Here is a 14682-nt window from a genome sequence, read left to right on the forward strand (position 1 = left end):
TAATTAAAGCAGCTGAAATACACTCAAGTGAGCACTGTCCCAGACAATTTAGATGAGTGCATTTTCTGCGTCTGACAATGATTTAGGCCAAGCCTCTGAAATAGTCAAATAAAGTTAATTGGACAGGGGGAAGTAGCTGCGGCCTGGCAGTGCCAAGGCTATGATTGGACTCTTGGAGCAACATTTTCCAACCCTCACAGAAAATAAGTGCTGATGAGGGATAACTGACCACTTCCCCTTGACCACCATTTCCAGAAAGATAGCGAGATGCATGCAGATAATGTATACTGTATGCAGCATTTGCATGAGCATTGGCTCTGAATGTGTCCTCCATAATTTCAGCCTCTTGAATCGAAGATGGTAACAAAGCTAATTGTTAATTACTCAGTGCGTGTAATTACACAGTGCAGTCTTACCAAAATCTTGTGTCCATGTAGGATTTTAACTGTGATACGACTTTTCTGATGATTTGGTGAATTAACAACTTCATTTTTATCTTTGAGGATCATGCTGTTTATTGGCTGTTTGCTGTATTTTGTTTCTTTTTAAGGATAAGATTCCTCTTTTTCAAGATTATTTTTGAGCATTTTAGACCTTTATTTGTATAGGACAGCTTAGACTTGAAAGGGAAGAGAGAGGGAATAACATGCAGCAAAGGGCCGTGGGTCAGATTCGAACCCACGGCCGCTGCATCAGGGAGTAAACCTCTATATATGAGCGCCCGCTCTACCAGTTGAGCTACCCAGTCACCCAAGATTCCTCTTCTTAAGAAATACTGTTATATAAATGATGAGAGGAAGATAGAGGAAGCAAGTATTAAGAGATAGGGAATCCACACCACTGTGTCATGAGCAATATTTCCAAGGAATGGAGAAGGTTGCTCTATAAAATCAAGAATATAAGAAATATCAAAAGCTCACAGACAACATCACCTTCCAGAGAGTTTAAGGCAAATGCACAAACACCTCCCTGCATGTCTACTCATCAGCCCCCACTTGTGCCTGTCAGCATCAGCTCATGCATGCCCGCGTATGTGCATGCATCTACTGTACACAAGTGCAAGCTGGAGAGTGTTTGTGTGTACCTGTCAGGTGAGTAGTTATCTTCGGACACACTGTGGTGGTCCACTCTAGTGGAGGAGCTGTACTGAGAAGGCCTAAGGTCAAAGGCTGGGTCCAGACTTCTGCTGTGTGACAGAAGTGGACTGGATCACCCGTCATGTAGTTTACACACTGCCCCTTAGTGGCCAGGAGGCACATGGCCTCGTGTTTATGTGAGGCATTCAGAGTAACCGCCCGAAATACCGCATTCATACATTGGGGTGATGTGGCAGGACAATCCCTAATAACGCATGGACGTTAAATATATTGAAATATATCAACAGGGTGTTAAATACATCCATATCCAAAACAAAATCATAACACAGTGTCCACCCAGAAATCAAGCCCAGGAAGTTGACTGAGCTTTAGTTACCTGGAGGGTGGGGGAACGCTGGGAGAGCGCGACCGCGCCCGGTTAATATCGTCCGACCGAGAGCAGTGGTTAGACGACATCACCTGCTCGGGGACAGACAACGTGGAGCTCTGGAAGTCTCTGCCATTGGACCGGTAGTCTGTGAAGACAAGAGTGGATAAAGAAAGGGAGGGAAAGAGGGACAAGATTCTTTTTCTTTTCTTTTTAATAATAATATTCTGATACCAAAATGATTGCAGAGGCGGGCTTTAAATTGCAAGACAAATACAAAAGTCAAACTCAATTTCTGTGCTAATTTAACTTCAACACCTTGAGTGACTGATATGGCTAAATCTGTAGCATTTGATAATGAAAACATATGACAGCTAATGGTGCAGATCCAGTGTAACCCCGCTCTGTAATAACTTAGAAGAAACAGACCAAACTTTATAAAACGGTGCTAATCTGCACAGTCACAGATTTTCTTTTGTCAGTATGCTGAATCTCTACATTCCAAAGATGAGGACTAAGTTTTAATACAGGTGGAATTCATCTGCTGTGTTAACATAGTGCATTAAACATGAACATAGCAGTTCAAAAAAAATCTGAAACATTATAATGAATTTTCTCTGAAAGACTGATTAGTCCATTGAACTTGAAAGAGTTCATTACCCGATAATCAGACATGGCAAGCAGCCATGGTTAAGGTCAATGCTTAGCGCTATTAGAGTTGATTGATATTCAATAGAGTGTATAGCACATTAAAAAGAATCAAAAGTTGAAAAAGAAGAAAAGGTAAGAAAAATTGAAGAAATTAAGAAATGTTGGCCTACACTTAAGAAAGTTTGACATATAAATATGGTAGTTTGTTTTTGATGGGAGGTAGCTGTGCATAATAGTTAAAACAATCAATCAATTTACATATTCCAAACTAAACGATCCAAGCAGATGCAAGTCAAATTCCGAAAAAACTGAACGCTGCACAATGTACTTCTACCATTTCTATACAGATTTTAATAAACACTAGCTAAAGACGAAGCAGAAAGAAAGAGAACAAATCAACAATATACTTTCATCATTATGATGCAGATTAGATTTAAAAAAGGAACACATCTGCCATTTCTAAACAGCAGCACCAACACAGAGCCTCCTGCAGCAGAGCAATCAACTTCCATGCAGAGCCAAATTAAGTCTATTCTTCCTCTTGACATGCTGCTTCACGCATGAGTACAGCCTGCCTGTTAAGCACATATGAAGAGAAGAACCTTTACTGACAATTAATAGGGATTCACAAGAGGAGTGCATCAGAGCAGAAGTAGGATCAAAGCAAGATTAAATGTACTGTTTTCATTTCTAAAATTCCATTGCATCAAAAGAGTCCAATAACAGAAATTATACATAACACGGGGCACAGGATTACATAGGCTTGTGATGTGGAGTAATTACTAGTGTGCAGTCCACTGCTGTCCTGTATGTACCAGACAATTAGTGACCTGGCAGTTGGTATACCGTAAAATAAAGTGCAATGAAAACAGGTTTTTCTTCCTCATTTGAAAGTAATAGCGTCAGCAGTTTAATACAAAGGCTGCAGGGTGAACTGAGACATGGTGGAGCCCGTGTAAAGAGGAGGGTGTGACCAGAGCTGAGCGAAGGGGTTTTCCCTCCACTGTGAATGAAGTGAAGGTGACTGGGCATGGTGAGGCAGTGAGGGGCTGATGAGAATGTTAAAGAGGCAGGAGGGGGATTTCCCTCAGCTACAGTATCATCAGCAAGCCCAGGCCGATGCTCTGTCTATCTGTCTGACGGAATCTATTCTCTTCCCTCTCCAATGCATTTCTTCTCTACATTCTTTACCTCTCTTGTTTTCCGTGGCCTGTGTCTGCTAATAGGGATGTGAAACAAGTACCACACGCTTAATCAACAGTGCAGGCAGCTGTCTCCATTCTGCAATTTACCAACATCGTTCCTGCAAACAAGGGCAGCACAATTTCTGTGGTCTTCAAGTGCGAGAACAAAAAGATGGCTGATTTTAATTGAAAGAGGATAGCAAAGAACATAGTGCTTGCCAACATTATCTTTTGCACGAGAAAACAAAAGCAAGCCTCTATTTATTTCGATGGCTTTGGTAGCTACTGTATTTCAGCAAAATATCCTCCGAGGTTGACATCTCAAGTGGGCAAATTTTAAGTATTTTTCAGTCTTCCTTTCTGACTTTTTCGGTGGCTGGTAACGGCAGAGCAGAGCGTCTCCTTTTCTGATGTGCAGCGTGGGCGTGCTGCTGGAGCCTCGGTGAGTACAGCAGAACAACAACTAGCAGTTCAGAAAAAATCTCTCTGCTGCTGATGGGCTGCACCATTTTACCCTGCTAATATGATACATAACAGTATTGTAAGCTGTTCAGGCCTAGAAAGCATTTGACAGATGGTGACATGTAGGAGGTAATAATAAAATAATAAATATTATAATATGGCCTGGTTAGAAACTATTTGGTACTTTACCTCCAGACTGGTGTTTTTTTTCATATTTCATTCATTTGTATTACCAAAGATTTTATTCTCGTGTACTCATACGTCTCATGACCTTAATATATTACCTGTTATTACCCCAACACCATCTTCACAATCGTAGTCTGAGATCTCACTGTCACTTATCCTCTGGGATCCTTTGAAATAAAGAGACAGAGAGCAACATGGGGAAACACAGGAGACAAAAGGGGGTGCAGAATTGGATGAGGAGAGAAAGAGAGAGATGGGGGGAAGAGGGAGAAGTCATTTTCATTACCTAGTTCATTTATTCACCTATTTTATTTAGTTGTATGCCTCTCTGGTCTGAGTGTTATCTTTACTGGTTGTACTGAAGGTTCTAACGGAATGATGTTCATCCAATGTACTCGTGTCACCACGCTCTACAGATACAACAAACGATCCTGCAAGAAAGTGTTTTGGATAATATATATGAAAATATGCGTCGGCTGTGACAAATAATGCTGCATTTCATTGCTCCACTTCAACAAAAAAAACGCAGATCTCTCTTCATCTGAACGGTGGCACTTTTAAATGACACATTCAATGGAGGGGTGGGGGGAGAAGTGATATGGCGTTACAGCTCTTTCTTCATCTTTCCCAGTAGCCTTATGGCCCCTCCCTGTCCCCCTCTCTTTAAAGCATGACCCCCCTCCCTGGAGCCTCCTCCCCCCAACCCCACCGCCTTCAACGTTAAGTCAACTTAAATCAACTGGACAAGTGTGCTTTATCAGAAATGACAAGTGCTGCACTCTGGCAGTGCCGCTCCCAACCTCTCATCTCTTTTGGCTTGAGACTTTTTCCAGCTGTCAGCTCTTTCGCCTCACACTTACGCAAACGCCCAGAAAATCATCCTGCTGGGGGCAGCGAGCGAGCCTTAAGTGAAGCAGTCCTGCGTAACGTAGACTCCATTACAGTCGTCTGAAGCACGTTAACCAGTATAGCTGGTCACAGAATGTAACAGTGATGAGAACGGCACACTCAAAAAATATTATATTATTATTATCATATTATATATATATATATATTATTAATATAAAAAAATATTTTAATTTTCTGAGTTTAAAGTCAGAATTCTGAGTTTAAAGTCAGAAAATTTGCTGTTTTGGGGTTTGTTTTTCGAGGAAATACAATTCTAGAAAATTATTATTTTATTATTATTTTTTCCGTTTCTCTAACCTAATATACTGCAGATGTTTTGGAAGTAAGCAGGACAATTTCAAGAACATATTCACATTCAAGACACACAAACACAAGCAAAGTAGAATCAAAGTTTGCATCTGGGCAAAAGCATTTTGTGCATTTTTAAAAGGGAAAATGTTGGTAACTGAAAATAAAAGAATATATAAAATAAATAAGAAATATGCATCACAGAGGAAAAGCAATTGGTCAAAATCAAAGTATATTGTGTCTGCCAGAACTGGAACATAGCCTTGTCTTTTATAACATCAAGTTTAGCAGGATATGGTTTCAGGTTGCAGGATGGGATTGTGAGATAGTTTACAAGTGAATACACAGAGAGGGAGAGACCACTGTGTCCTAAAGCTGTGTTCCCCCAAAACGTGCATGTGTCAGATACCCTGAGCGGATTTCAAACCAGTCGTGTAAAACGTACACGCGCTCCCCTCATTGAACTCCATGTAAGGCAGCAGAGACATACACCCTTTGTGGAAAATAGGGTAGGTGGAGAATCAGGGCAGAAGGTAGCATCTTTACAGGGGACAGAAAAACACTCCACAGAGCAGCACTGCCTGCGAGTGCAGGGGGCCTTTACCTGAGTTGTATGAATATGAGCCTTTGTCTGTAAAAGCAGAAGCAGTAAGGTTGATGTGACATGCATAGCAAAAACAAAATATGCGCAAAAACCACACAGAAAACCAGTGGGACCAGAAGTGCTGTAATAATGTATGTGTTAAGACAGCGCTTGATTATTCACCTTCCTCAAAGAATTTGGCCACATTGAAGTCTATCTTGGCTTTATCCTGTTAAAGTCTGTTTCTTGCATGCCAGTTCTGGCAACAAAGCACATGTTGGAATAGCACAGTGACAACAACAACTGTCCACAGTCTCAACAAACAAGACGAGGACATTCTTTTTTGCTCAGACTGAAGTGCCACAGTAGCTTCAACTGCACTTTGGAACATGTTTTTATTTGTAAAGGATTTCACATTTTGAGCCCAATTTCCTAAATTGTATGCTGCTAAACTAACACTGCTGTATCAGAATCAAAAGGAGGAAGAATTACTGTAAAAGAAGGATCCTCCCTATGTGCCGCAATTTTCATTTCCCATTTTTTTGTGTACAATCGTAGACAAGATTGTTTAGCAAGTTTCAAAATGTAGCCACACAATTTAATGTCTTGTCTTGGGTTTGAGTAGAATGTATGTATTTAAGCATATGGTTTGATAAATCAGCCTTTTGTCAACAAATGTCTTGTCTTGCCTCATCAAATTATTTAATTATTTCAAGATATTAAAAAAGGGTATATGTGTGTGTGTGTGTGTGTGTGTGTGTGTGTGTGTGTGTGTGTGTGTGTGTGTGTGTGTGTGTGTGTGTGTGTGTGTGTGTGTGTGTCTCAGTGGCAGAGGCAGAGGTGTTACATACTCTGGAGCCGGCGTGTCGGACTCTCTCCGTGGAGCTGGCGGCGCTGTGTGTTCGGGGAGGCACGTGGGAGTGGCACGGAGGACACGTCGTGGGTTTGCAGCTTGTACCAGTGTGGCTCGTCATCCAGAAGAGCTGTCTCCAGCTCGATAAGGATCTGCCAGAGGAAAAAAGGCCACGGTCAAAAATGTCTTCACTCCTACGGAAGAGGATTAGGGCCACAGGTGAAAGATGTATTTGAGGTCCGAGTTTAAAGTCAGAATTCTGAGCTTAAAGACAGAACAGACTTTTCTTCTCAGAATTCTGTGTTTTTGTTTTTTGTTTAAGTAAAAAAAATGTCATAATTCTGAGAAAACAGTCAGACTTTCAACTCTGAGTTGAAACTCAAATACATTTTTCACATGTGGCCCTAATCCTCTTCCCTACACTCCAATGGTCAAAAACTTACATAGTTTTTCTCAGTGATGGAATTACAGCAACACACACTTGTGCCACAATACTCAATGAGCTCTTAGAGTCAGCGTCAATCCCAAACAATCCCTCCACTCTTACCAAGGTGTGTTTATTTATCGTTACAGTTTTACACATGAAATATAATCATCAAAGATCATTGTCCATGTTGGAAAAAAGGCTGGACCACCAGACCCTTGTAAGGGTCAAGGGTCTTGACTCCATTCAAGAGGATTAGCTGAGATACTGTCAGTGAGTGTCCCTGATGGGCGGCCTTTGGTTTCCTTACCTCTCCCAGGAATTCGCTCTCCTCCTCCCTCACCCTGGCTTGGTCCCACAAAGTGATCTCCAGCATGCGCTCCCGAAACTCCCGCCGGTGCACCGGCGAATACATAAAGGTCTGGTTCCATTTGGGCTCTAAGGATTTCTTTACCGTTTTTGTTCTCCTCTTGCTTTTGTCACTAGAGGAACAATAATTCAAACTGTTTTTATTTACAACCATGATGGGGGAAGAGCCACGAATACAACAGGTCAATAACACGACACAGCACAGAGCACACATCACCGGGGCATGCTGATGATGAGAATGAAATATCCTCTTCCTGCTTTCTTCATCAGTGCATTAGAACAAACTGCTTAACAAGGTGCAAAAACTGCACTAAATGACCAACAAAGTGTTTAGACACACATCCACATATATCCCTACAGCCTTTCCTGATGCTAATGCAGAAAAATAATGACACATGACCTAGTGACAACACATTATTGTTCCAAAGAAATTCAAACTAATACAGAATCCATTGTCCAAAATGTATAATAACTCCATCTAATGTCTTCCTCAATGGACAGAACTTTTGTGACGCTAAATAATAAGTGGGGTGGGTAAAATGGTAACAGTAACTGTTTCTACTCTTACCTTCTATCAGGGAGGAAATAGATTTTGACGTAAGGGTTCCTGGGCCGGCCGTCTTCCCTGGCTGGCAGGTCTTTGGCGCCCAGGATGGTGACGATTAGCTGATGGCCCACTTTGTCATACCACAATTTGACCTGCGGGGGCAGAGCAGAAACAGCCTGCTGAGACACTGGTCAGGGCCAACGGGAATAGAAGCACACAGAGGGACTAATGCAGGAGAAGACAACTTCATCAAATTAGAAATAAACCTATTACATGTGCATTTGTGACTTCTTTTAGTGCAAATCTCAGGCTACATTTACATTGCTACGTTTTGGTATAAAAGCGAATATCTTTTGCTACGTTTACACCTCACATTCCCCCTGCTCTGGCGTTTCAGAGCCCCTAAACCGGAGACATTTGAAAACACTTCTGACCCCATTTTGATTTGGAATCTCAGGGGTTGTGTTGCAGTCTCAACGGCCACAGTGGACAATAGAAGACTATTTATCTATCTATCTATCTATCTATCTATCTATCTATCTATCTATCTATGACGCCAATGTTTCGCCACCTGATTGGGTGTTATGGGTCATGACGTCTACATGCTGCCTCCTGTTTACCCTGCGGTTTGGGCGTGTTAGTTTAAACAGAGATTAGTTCTTAGATTATTATTCCGCTTAAAAACCAAAATGTAGCAGTGTAAATGCAGTGTCATTCCGACCGAGTTTTTGACTACAGCATAGAGTCTTCTCCTGCATTTACCCTTCAGGGGAAAGGAGGAATAATGTCTAACTGCTAAGATGATGTCACGTTACATGCTTGGCAGTGCAATTTATCAGAGCTCAAGTGTATCATTAAAACATGGACTCACTGTATCAATGTTAATATGGTATGATAATGCTAAAAATGTTAAAATTTCAATATTAAAAGCTGAGTGATATTTTAGTCATTATGTTGAACGAAAAGATGTGTTTTTGTGCAGGGTGCTATGCATGTGTGCTTTCTTCTTTTACATAAAGTGTTGTTAAAATATATGTGTTTATGTTCGTCATTAAAAATGTCCCCTGCAGGGATGAATAAAGCTTATTAAATGCAAACTAAATGCATTTGGCCTGAATGTCAATTGAATAGATGCTAAAGGCAACAAGCTCTAAAATGAACAGTGATACCATCTACTGTACAAGTGAAGATGTTGACTCTAATAATGTTCTCTCAGATATTCAATGGGCATTGATATGGAGAAATCAATCATGCTGTTGCGAGAGGAATCGAAAGACAGTTCACACTAAAAGGGAAGTATGGACTCCAAAAGAAGACACTTAGAAGAAGAAAAAACTCCAACTCAGGCCTTACAGAAAGTAGATGAAATGAGAAATAAAACTTCTAAGCTCTTGTCCATACTTCTCTAAAAATATGATTATGGAAAGGGTCTGCGCCGTTTAAAACTACCAGCTACACATGCAGCAAACGCAAGAAAGAGCATTCAGGACAAGTCAATAGACTTCATGTAGGCAAAAACAGAGAGCAGAGGGCTTATGGGTAAACAAATTGTACCAAATAATCTCTACACTTGTAGCCCACCAAAATACTATATCAAATGTATCATCATGTAATACTGTGCTGTCTGTGAAGTCTTTCTTAAAAGATTCATCTTAGAATCTTAAAGATTATTAGTGATAGTACATGTGGTTCAATTGCAAACTACTTAATGTGTCCATCTAATAATGAATGAACGGAAACATACACACTTTTCCAAGAGTATATACATAAACACTCACACGCATGCACGCAAACACACACACACACACACACACACACACACACACACACACACACACACACACACACACAAACCTACTTATTTACCTCCATTCAATGTTTAGACCCCACTAAATTTGAAAACTCACATCTACATGCTCAATGCATAATGTGCATACAAACAATATTCTCGCATCAGATCAATTTAAAGCTTGTTGAGGGTACAAAACAACATACTGTTACAGTGTCAGCCAGTTAAATATCCAAATGCCAAAGCATGAGTGTTAACCTTCAAGCTAACTGAATCAAGAACTACAGATTCACACAAAGTATGTCATTAAACGAAACCACAGAAACAGCAGGCTGATAGTATAGATGACAGATTAAAAGAGACCCTTGGAGTAAAGGAGAGCCTTCAGAGCTTTGCTTGGTTTGGAGTTTGCTATTTGGGGAGGTACAATTTGCTTAAACACTCATCTGAAAGGGAAAATGCAATTTGGTTTTCCAACACAGGACGGTGAACTTGGTATCTTTTCACTGCAACATGAAACTGCAGACCCATCAACCATAAGCTGCTAATTAACACAACTGCAACACGCACATGGAGCAGTTCTCCTGGAGATGTGTCTAGGGTTAGAGATATCCAGGCCTGGGTTCATATCACACTGAAGCACAAGATAACCCAAGTCCTTTGTCCTGAGTAAGTTCAGGGAGACACCCTCCTGCATTGCCAAAGACCCAAAATGTATGACACAAGGTTGGGTCAATTACTGGTGTCAAAGCAGGCAATGGAAGAGTGTCTCTTTTAAATGTGTATGTGTTTTGTTCAAATTAGTTGAGCATGCATAACCTAAGAATAATGAGGTGAACGGGTTAAAATGAGTAACAACTCTCATCATAACAGTGATACCAAGAAATCAAATTGAAGAAAATGGCACAATGCACTGCACTGAGGGAAACTTGAAGCTGCCATTTCCCAACAAATGCATTTTCCAGAGTATGGAAACAAACAGAAAAAGGCCAGTCAACAGTCAATGAGCAAAGACCAAATAGAGATTGTGCCCTTCAGACAGGGCCAATTACCTGGACCCTAGGGGTAAAAGGCGTTGTTCTTCTACTAAGGCTTTGGCTCTGGATAAGCAAAAATTAAACAGCAAAAAAAAAAGGAAAAGAAAATAAAATGCAATGAAACCAAAACCCCAACAAAACAACAACAGAAACTCACAATACACTCTTAACAACAACAGAAGTTTGTAGTTTCAGATGGGCAATTTAGGCCAGTGGGTTCATTCTTATTTTCATTTTAATGTATATCATTGTTTCTGTGCCGTTCTGACTACTTGTCCCTGAGCTTCTTTGCTCTTCTCTACATAGGCCCTTTGTAATCATCAATGCCTTACCACCATCTCTCTTTTTCTGCTCTGCTTTAAAGTTTGCGTCACGTGATGTTAAACCCTCATTGTCCCTACATTTTTTTTTAAAGACGGCTCCAAACAGTGATCATACTGACAGCTCTTTACTGTGTAGAATTACTCATCGGTAGGGTTGGGTATCATTTGGGTTTTTTCCGATACCGGTGCTAAAACGATACTTTTAAAACGGTGCTGGTGCCTAAACAGTGCCTTTATTAAAGAACGGCTTGTTTATTGCTAAGGCCATATAGTCCAAATTAAATGATTAATAATGTAATAACAATAACTTATTTCACCAGTAAATTGCTGGTAAACAACAAAAATAAGCACCAGATGGGAAAAGGGTATTTTACAATAACTTTGAATGCACCACAAGTCTGGCAAGTTTTAAGTGAACACACCGTCTGTGTTGTTTTTCTGCAGCTGCAGTCAGACTGTTACGTCCCGCTGTTGGGATCCTCTCCAGGGAAATACAGTCACACTTTACACCGCTTAACGTAAGCTGTCAGAATTTTAACCGTTGGGTTTAATCCAGCTACTAGCTAACGGTAACGTAAGAACTTTCGTTCTTATTCGGTCTCGTTACTACCGTTTACGTCGGAACCGGTGCCCTGTTGGCACCGCGTTTCGGTACCCAACCCTACTCAGCGGGCACTGCAGATCTTACAAGGTTTATTGACTGAACTGAACTGTTCTACTCATCAGGTCGTCAGTCGCTTCACGTAGAACATAAGTAGCATCTGGAGTGTGAAGAATTCAGTGTTTTTTTAGTTTTTTTTATTGGCTGACACAGTGTTAAAGGTATCAATGTAGTGAAATTACTTCTTGTTTTTAATTTTCCTGATTTTCGAAATCACCAAAAGCAAAATATATATATATACAGTACAGGCCAAAAGTTTGGACACACTTTCTCATTCAATGCATTTCCTTTTTATTTTCATGACTATTTACATTGTAGATTCTCACTGAAGGCATCAAAACTATGAATGAACACATATGGAATTATGTACTTAACAAAAAAGTGTGTAATAACTGAAAACATGTCTTATATTTTAGATTCTTTAAAGTAGCCACCCTTTGCTTTTTTTATTAATAAGGGAAATAATTCCACTAATGAACCCTGACAAAGCACACCTGTGAAGTGAAAACCATTTCAGGTGACTACCTCATGAAGCTCATTGAGAGAACACCAAGGGTTTGCAGAGTTATCAAAAAGTCATTAAAATAAGGAAACACTTTGAATGAGAAGGTGTGTCCAAACTTTTGGCCTGTACTGTATATTTGAAAATGGTTCCATTTTAAGATTGGCATCAGTCTTTAAACCCAATGTCAGTAAAACTCAAGTATTTCTCATAACTATCGATGTCGTGAGAAAAGACATTTCAGTCCTGGAAGTGTTAGATGCTAAAGCTATTTCCCAGCTGGACCCTGAATTTGAGAGCTGATTTATCTCTCGCTTTAATGCAGCCCTTTACCCATTTACCCCAGGAGGGTTTTTACACAGGATAATAGACAACACACACAGTAACCTGATCTACAATCCTGTGCTGGGTTGGTGAAGGGCCAGCTGAGCAGCCAGAGTGAGAGAAGCTGTGCCTGGTAGCCCAATATAAATGCCCAATGTGAGTATAGAAGCATATTCCAAAACATAATAACGCATAACTCATTTTACTCATACGGTTTCAACAGTGGTCAAAGCAATCTAACAATGATGATTTCATATGTAGTCAGGGGGGGAGGGAGAGATAATGAAGTCAAAGAGTTTAAATGCTGTGGAAAGCAGATATTTGTTGTTAAGATGAACATAATTCCTAATAAAACATCCGGAAATACGTGTAATGTTTTGAATCTGCAGAAAGGTTTGAACAATAAGGGAGATTGATTCATTAATAATAATATTTACATAAATAAAGACATTTGCATGCAGAAAAGGCACAAATTGTTGCAGAAAAATTCACGAGAATGCAGGAAATGAAGCGTTTGATGCTCAAAATTTCCTGGGGGACGACCCGAAGACTCCGGTTATAATAATAACCCAAAGTTAAGCGCTTTTCTGTATGTCATGCTGAGGTCACTTACTGAGAGCTGTCCTGACAGGTACTGGGGGGCGTCCCTCAGCATGCTGGGACTCATGGGGGACGTGACGGAGATGGACGGGCGATCCATCTTCTGAGACTCAAAAGAACTCGAACCTGACAGCGCAGAGACGACACAGTCAGACTATTTAGTGCTGATGTTGGTTTTAGTAACATCAAGAAAATAAAATGAGAGAGGGTGGATGGTCATAAGGAATACAGAAAGACATAGACAAGAAGAGAGACAGAAAGAGGGCAAGAAAGCGTGCCGTGAGAAATACAGAGAGGCAGAGTGACAGAAGCAACTCTAATAGACATTTCCTTCACTTGATGTTTCTAGGCTGATTAATAGGATACAATGGGGTAATGTAATAGGCTAAAGATTTTGACAAGACTCACTTGATTCCAGTTGTGCATGTGTGCTGTCTGGTATCCTTGGAATATCTCTGGAAAAAAGAAGAGAAAGAGCGTGAGTGTGTGAGACAGGAGAGAGGGAGGGGATGGAAAGGATCAATTTGAGCTAATGCTGACTGCACTGTGCTCTAATGACCGTAAGCACCGCATTAGTCTTCATTCACCCAGCAACTCCCTTAGCACAAAGCAGGTCAGATAGAGGAATTGGCAAAGCAAAGGTGCCGCTGTCCCCCCAAAGCAGAGTAATGCAGGCAGTGACGCAGCCTAAATAAACCTACTGACATAAGAACTAGAATTGCTTTAGAGAAAAAAAATATCAATAAAAGTGATGCAGTCACAACCCGATGCATCTTTTCTGCTTTAATTGGTTTTAGTTTGTGACATGCATGTTGTTCATTCATCATTCATTTCAACTGTAAGGAATTATTAAAAATTCCTGAAAAAAGCCACACATTTGACTGCACCTGTACTGCACACTGCTTAAAAAACAAACAAAAAAAACATTTAAACCTGTATATGTCATGCTAGCACTAAGCACTTGGCAGAATAATAACATTTCATTTGACTTATATACATTCATCCTCTCCAACTTATTTTCATGGTCACAAGGGCCTGGAAGCTATCCCAGCATTCCATTGGTAAGAGGCAGGCAGACACTCTGGACGGGACCCAGTCCTGACGTTACTCGTTACAGATTCAAAACAAAAGATCTAAAATATAATTTAACAAAAGCAAAATATAAGATCTAAAACATAATTTAACAAAAGCAATAAACTACTCTGTGCTGCTGTGTTGTTCCAAGAAGTGACACAAATTGAATTCTCTAATTATTTTGTCCTTGGCTTGTGCTTGAACACCTCAGTTACGGTCATCTAGAGCTGGGTGATATGGGGAAAAAAATCAAATACCATGATATTTTTATACAATACATCAATGTTGATATTGCGGTGATATTGTATGGTTGACTATTGGTGCTTTCACAAAATATTACAGTAACACAATGAGAGTTTTGAGAACTAATCACCAATAATGTGGATACAAGGACTAAGTGGGTAAAGGCAAATAATAACACAGCTACAACAGTCTGGTAGGTTCAGAAAAGT

General features: G+C 40.3%; 1 protein-coding gene across 16 annotated transcripts in view; it reads right to left on the reverse strand.

The window, feature by feature from the left end:
• Positions 1-14682, reverse strand: part of rims2a (regulating synaptic membrane exocytosis 2a) — a 183664-nt gene that overhangs the window by 64303 nt on the left and 104679 nt on the right. For 12 of the 16 annotated variants that reach the window (XM_028579479.1, XM_028579480.1, XM_028579473.1 and 9 more), the window contains 8 exons: positions 13565-13611; positions 13170-13282; positions 7942-8072; positions 7315-7486; positions 6579-6732; positions 4046-4114; positions 1474-1612; positions 1085-1186 (listed from right to left, as the gene is read on the reverse strand). In XM_028579479.1, the coding sequence (XP_028435280.1) occupies positions 1085-1186; positions 1474-1612; positions 4046-4114; positions 6579-6732; positions 7315-7486; positions 7942-8072; positions 13170-13282; positions 13565-13611 (927 nt within the window). Of the gene's footprint in view, positions 1-1084; positions 1187-1473; positions 1613-4045; positions 4115-6578; positions 6733-7314; positions 7487-7941; positions 8073-10761; positions 10810-13169; positions 13283-13564; positions 13612-14682 lie in introns of those variants that run through there. The other 4 variants (XM_028579477.1, XM_028579485.1, XM_028579487.1 and 1 more) reach the window with 3 other exon arrangements.

The sequence above is a fragment of the Perca flavescens genome, chromosome 6, assembly GCF_004354835.1.
Source record: "Perca flavescens isolate YP-PL-M2 chromosome 6, PFLA_1.0, whole genome shotgun sequence".
In the NCBI taxonomy this organism is placed as follows: Eukaryota; Metazoa; Chordata; class Actinopteri; order Perciformes; family Percidae; genus Perca; species Perca flavescens.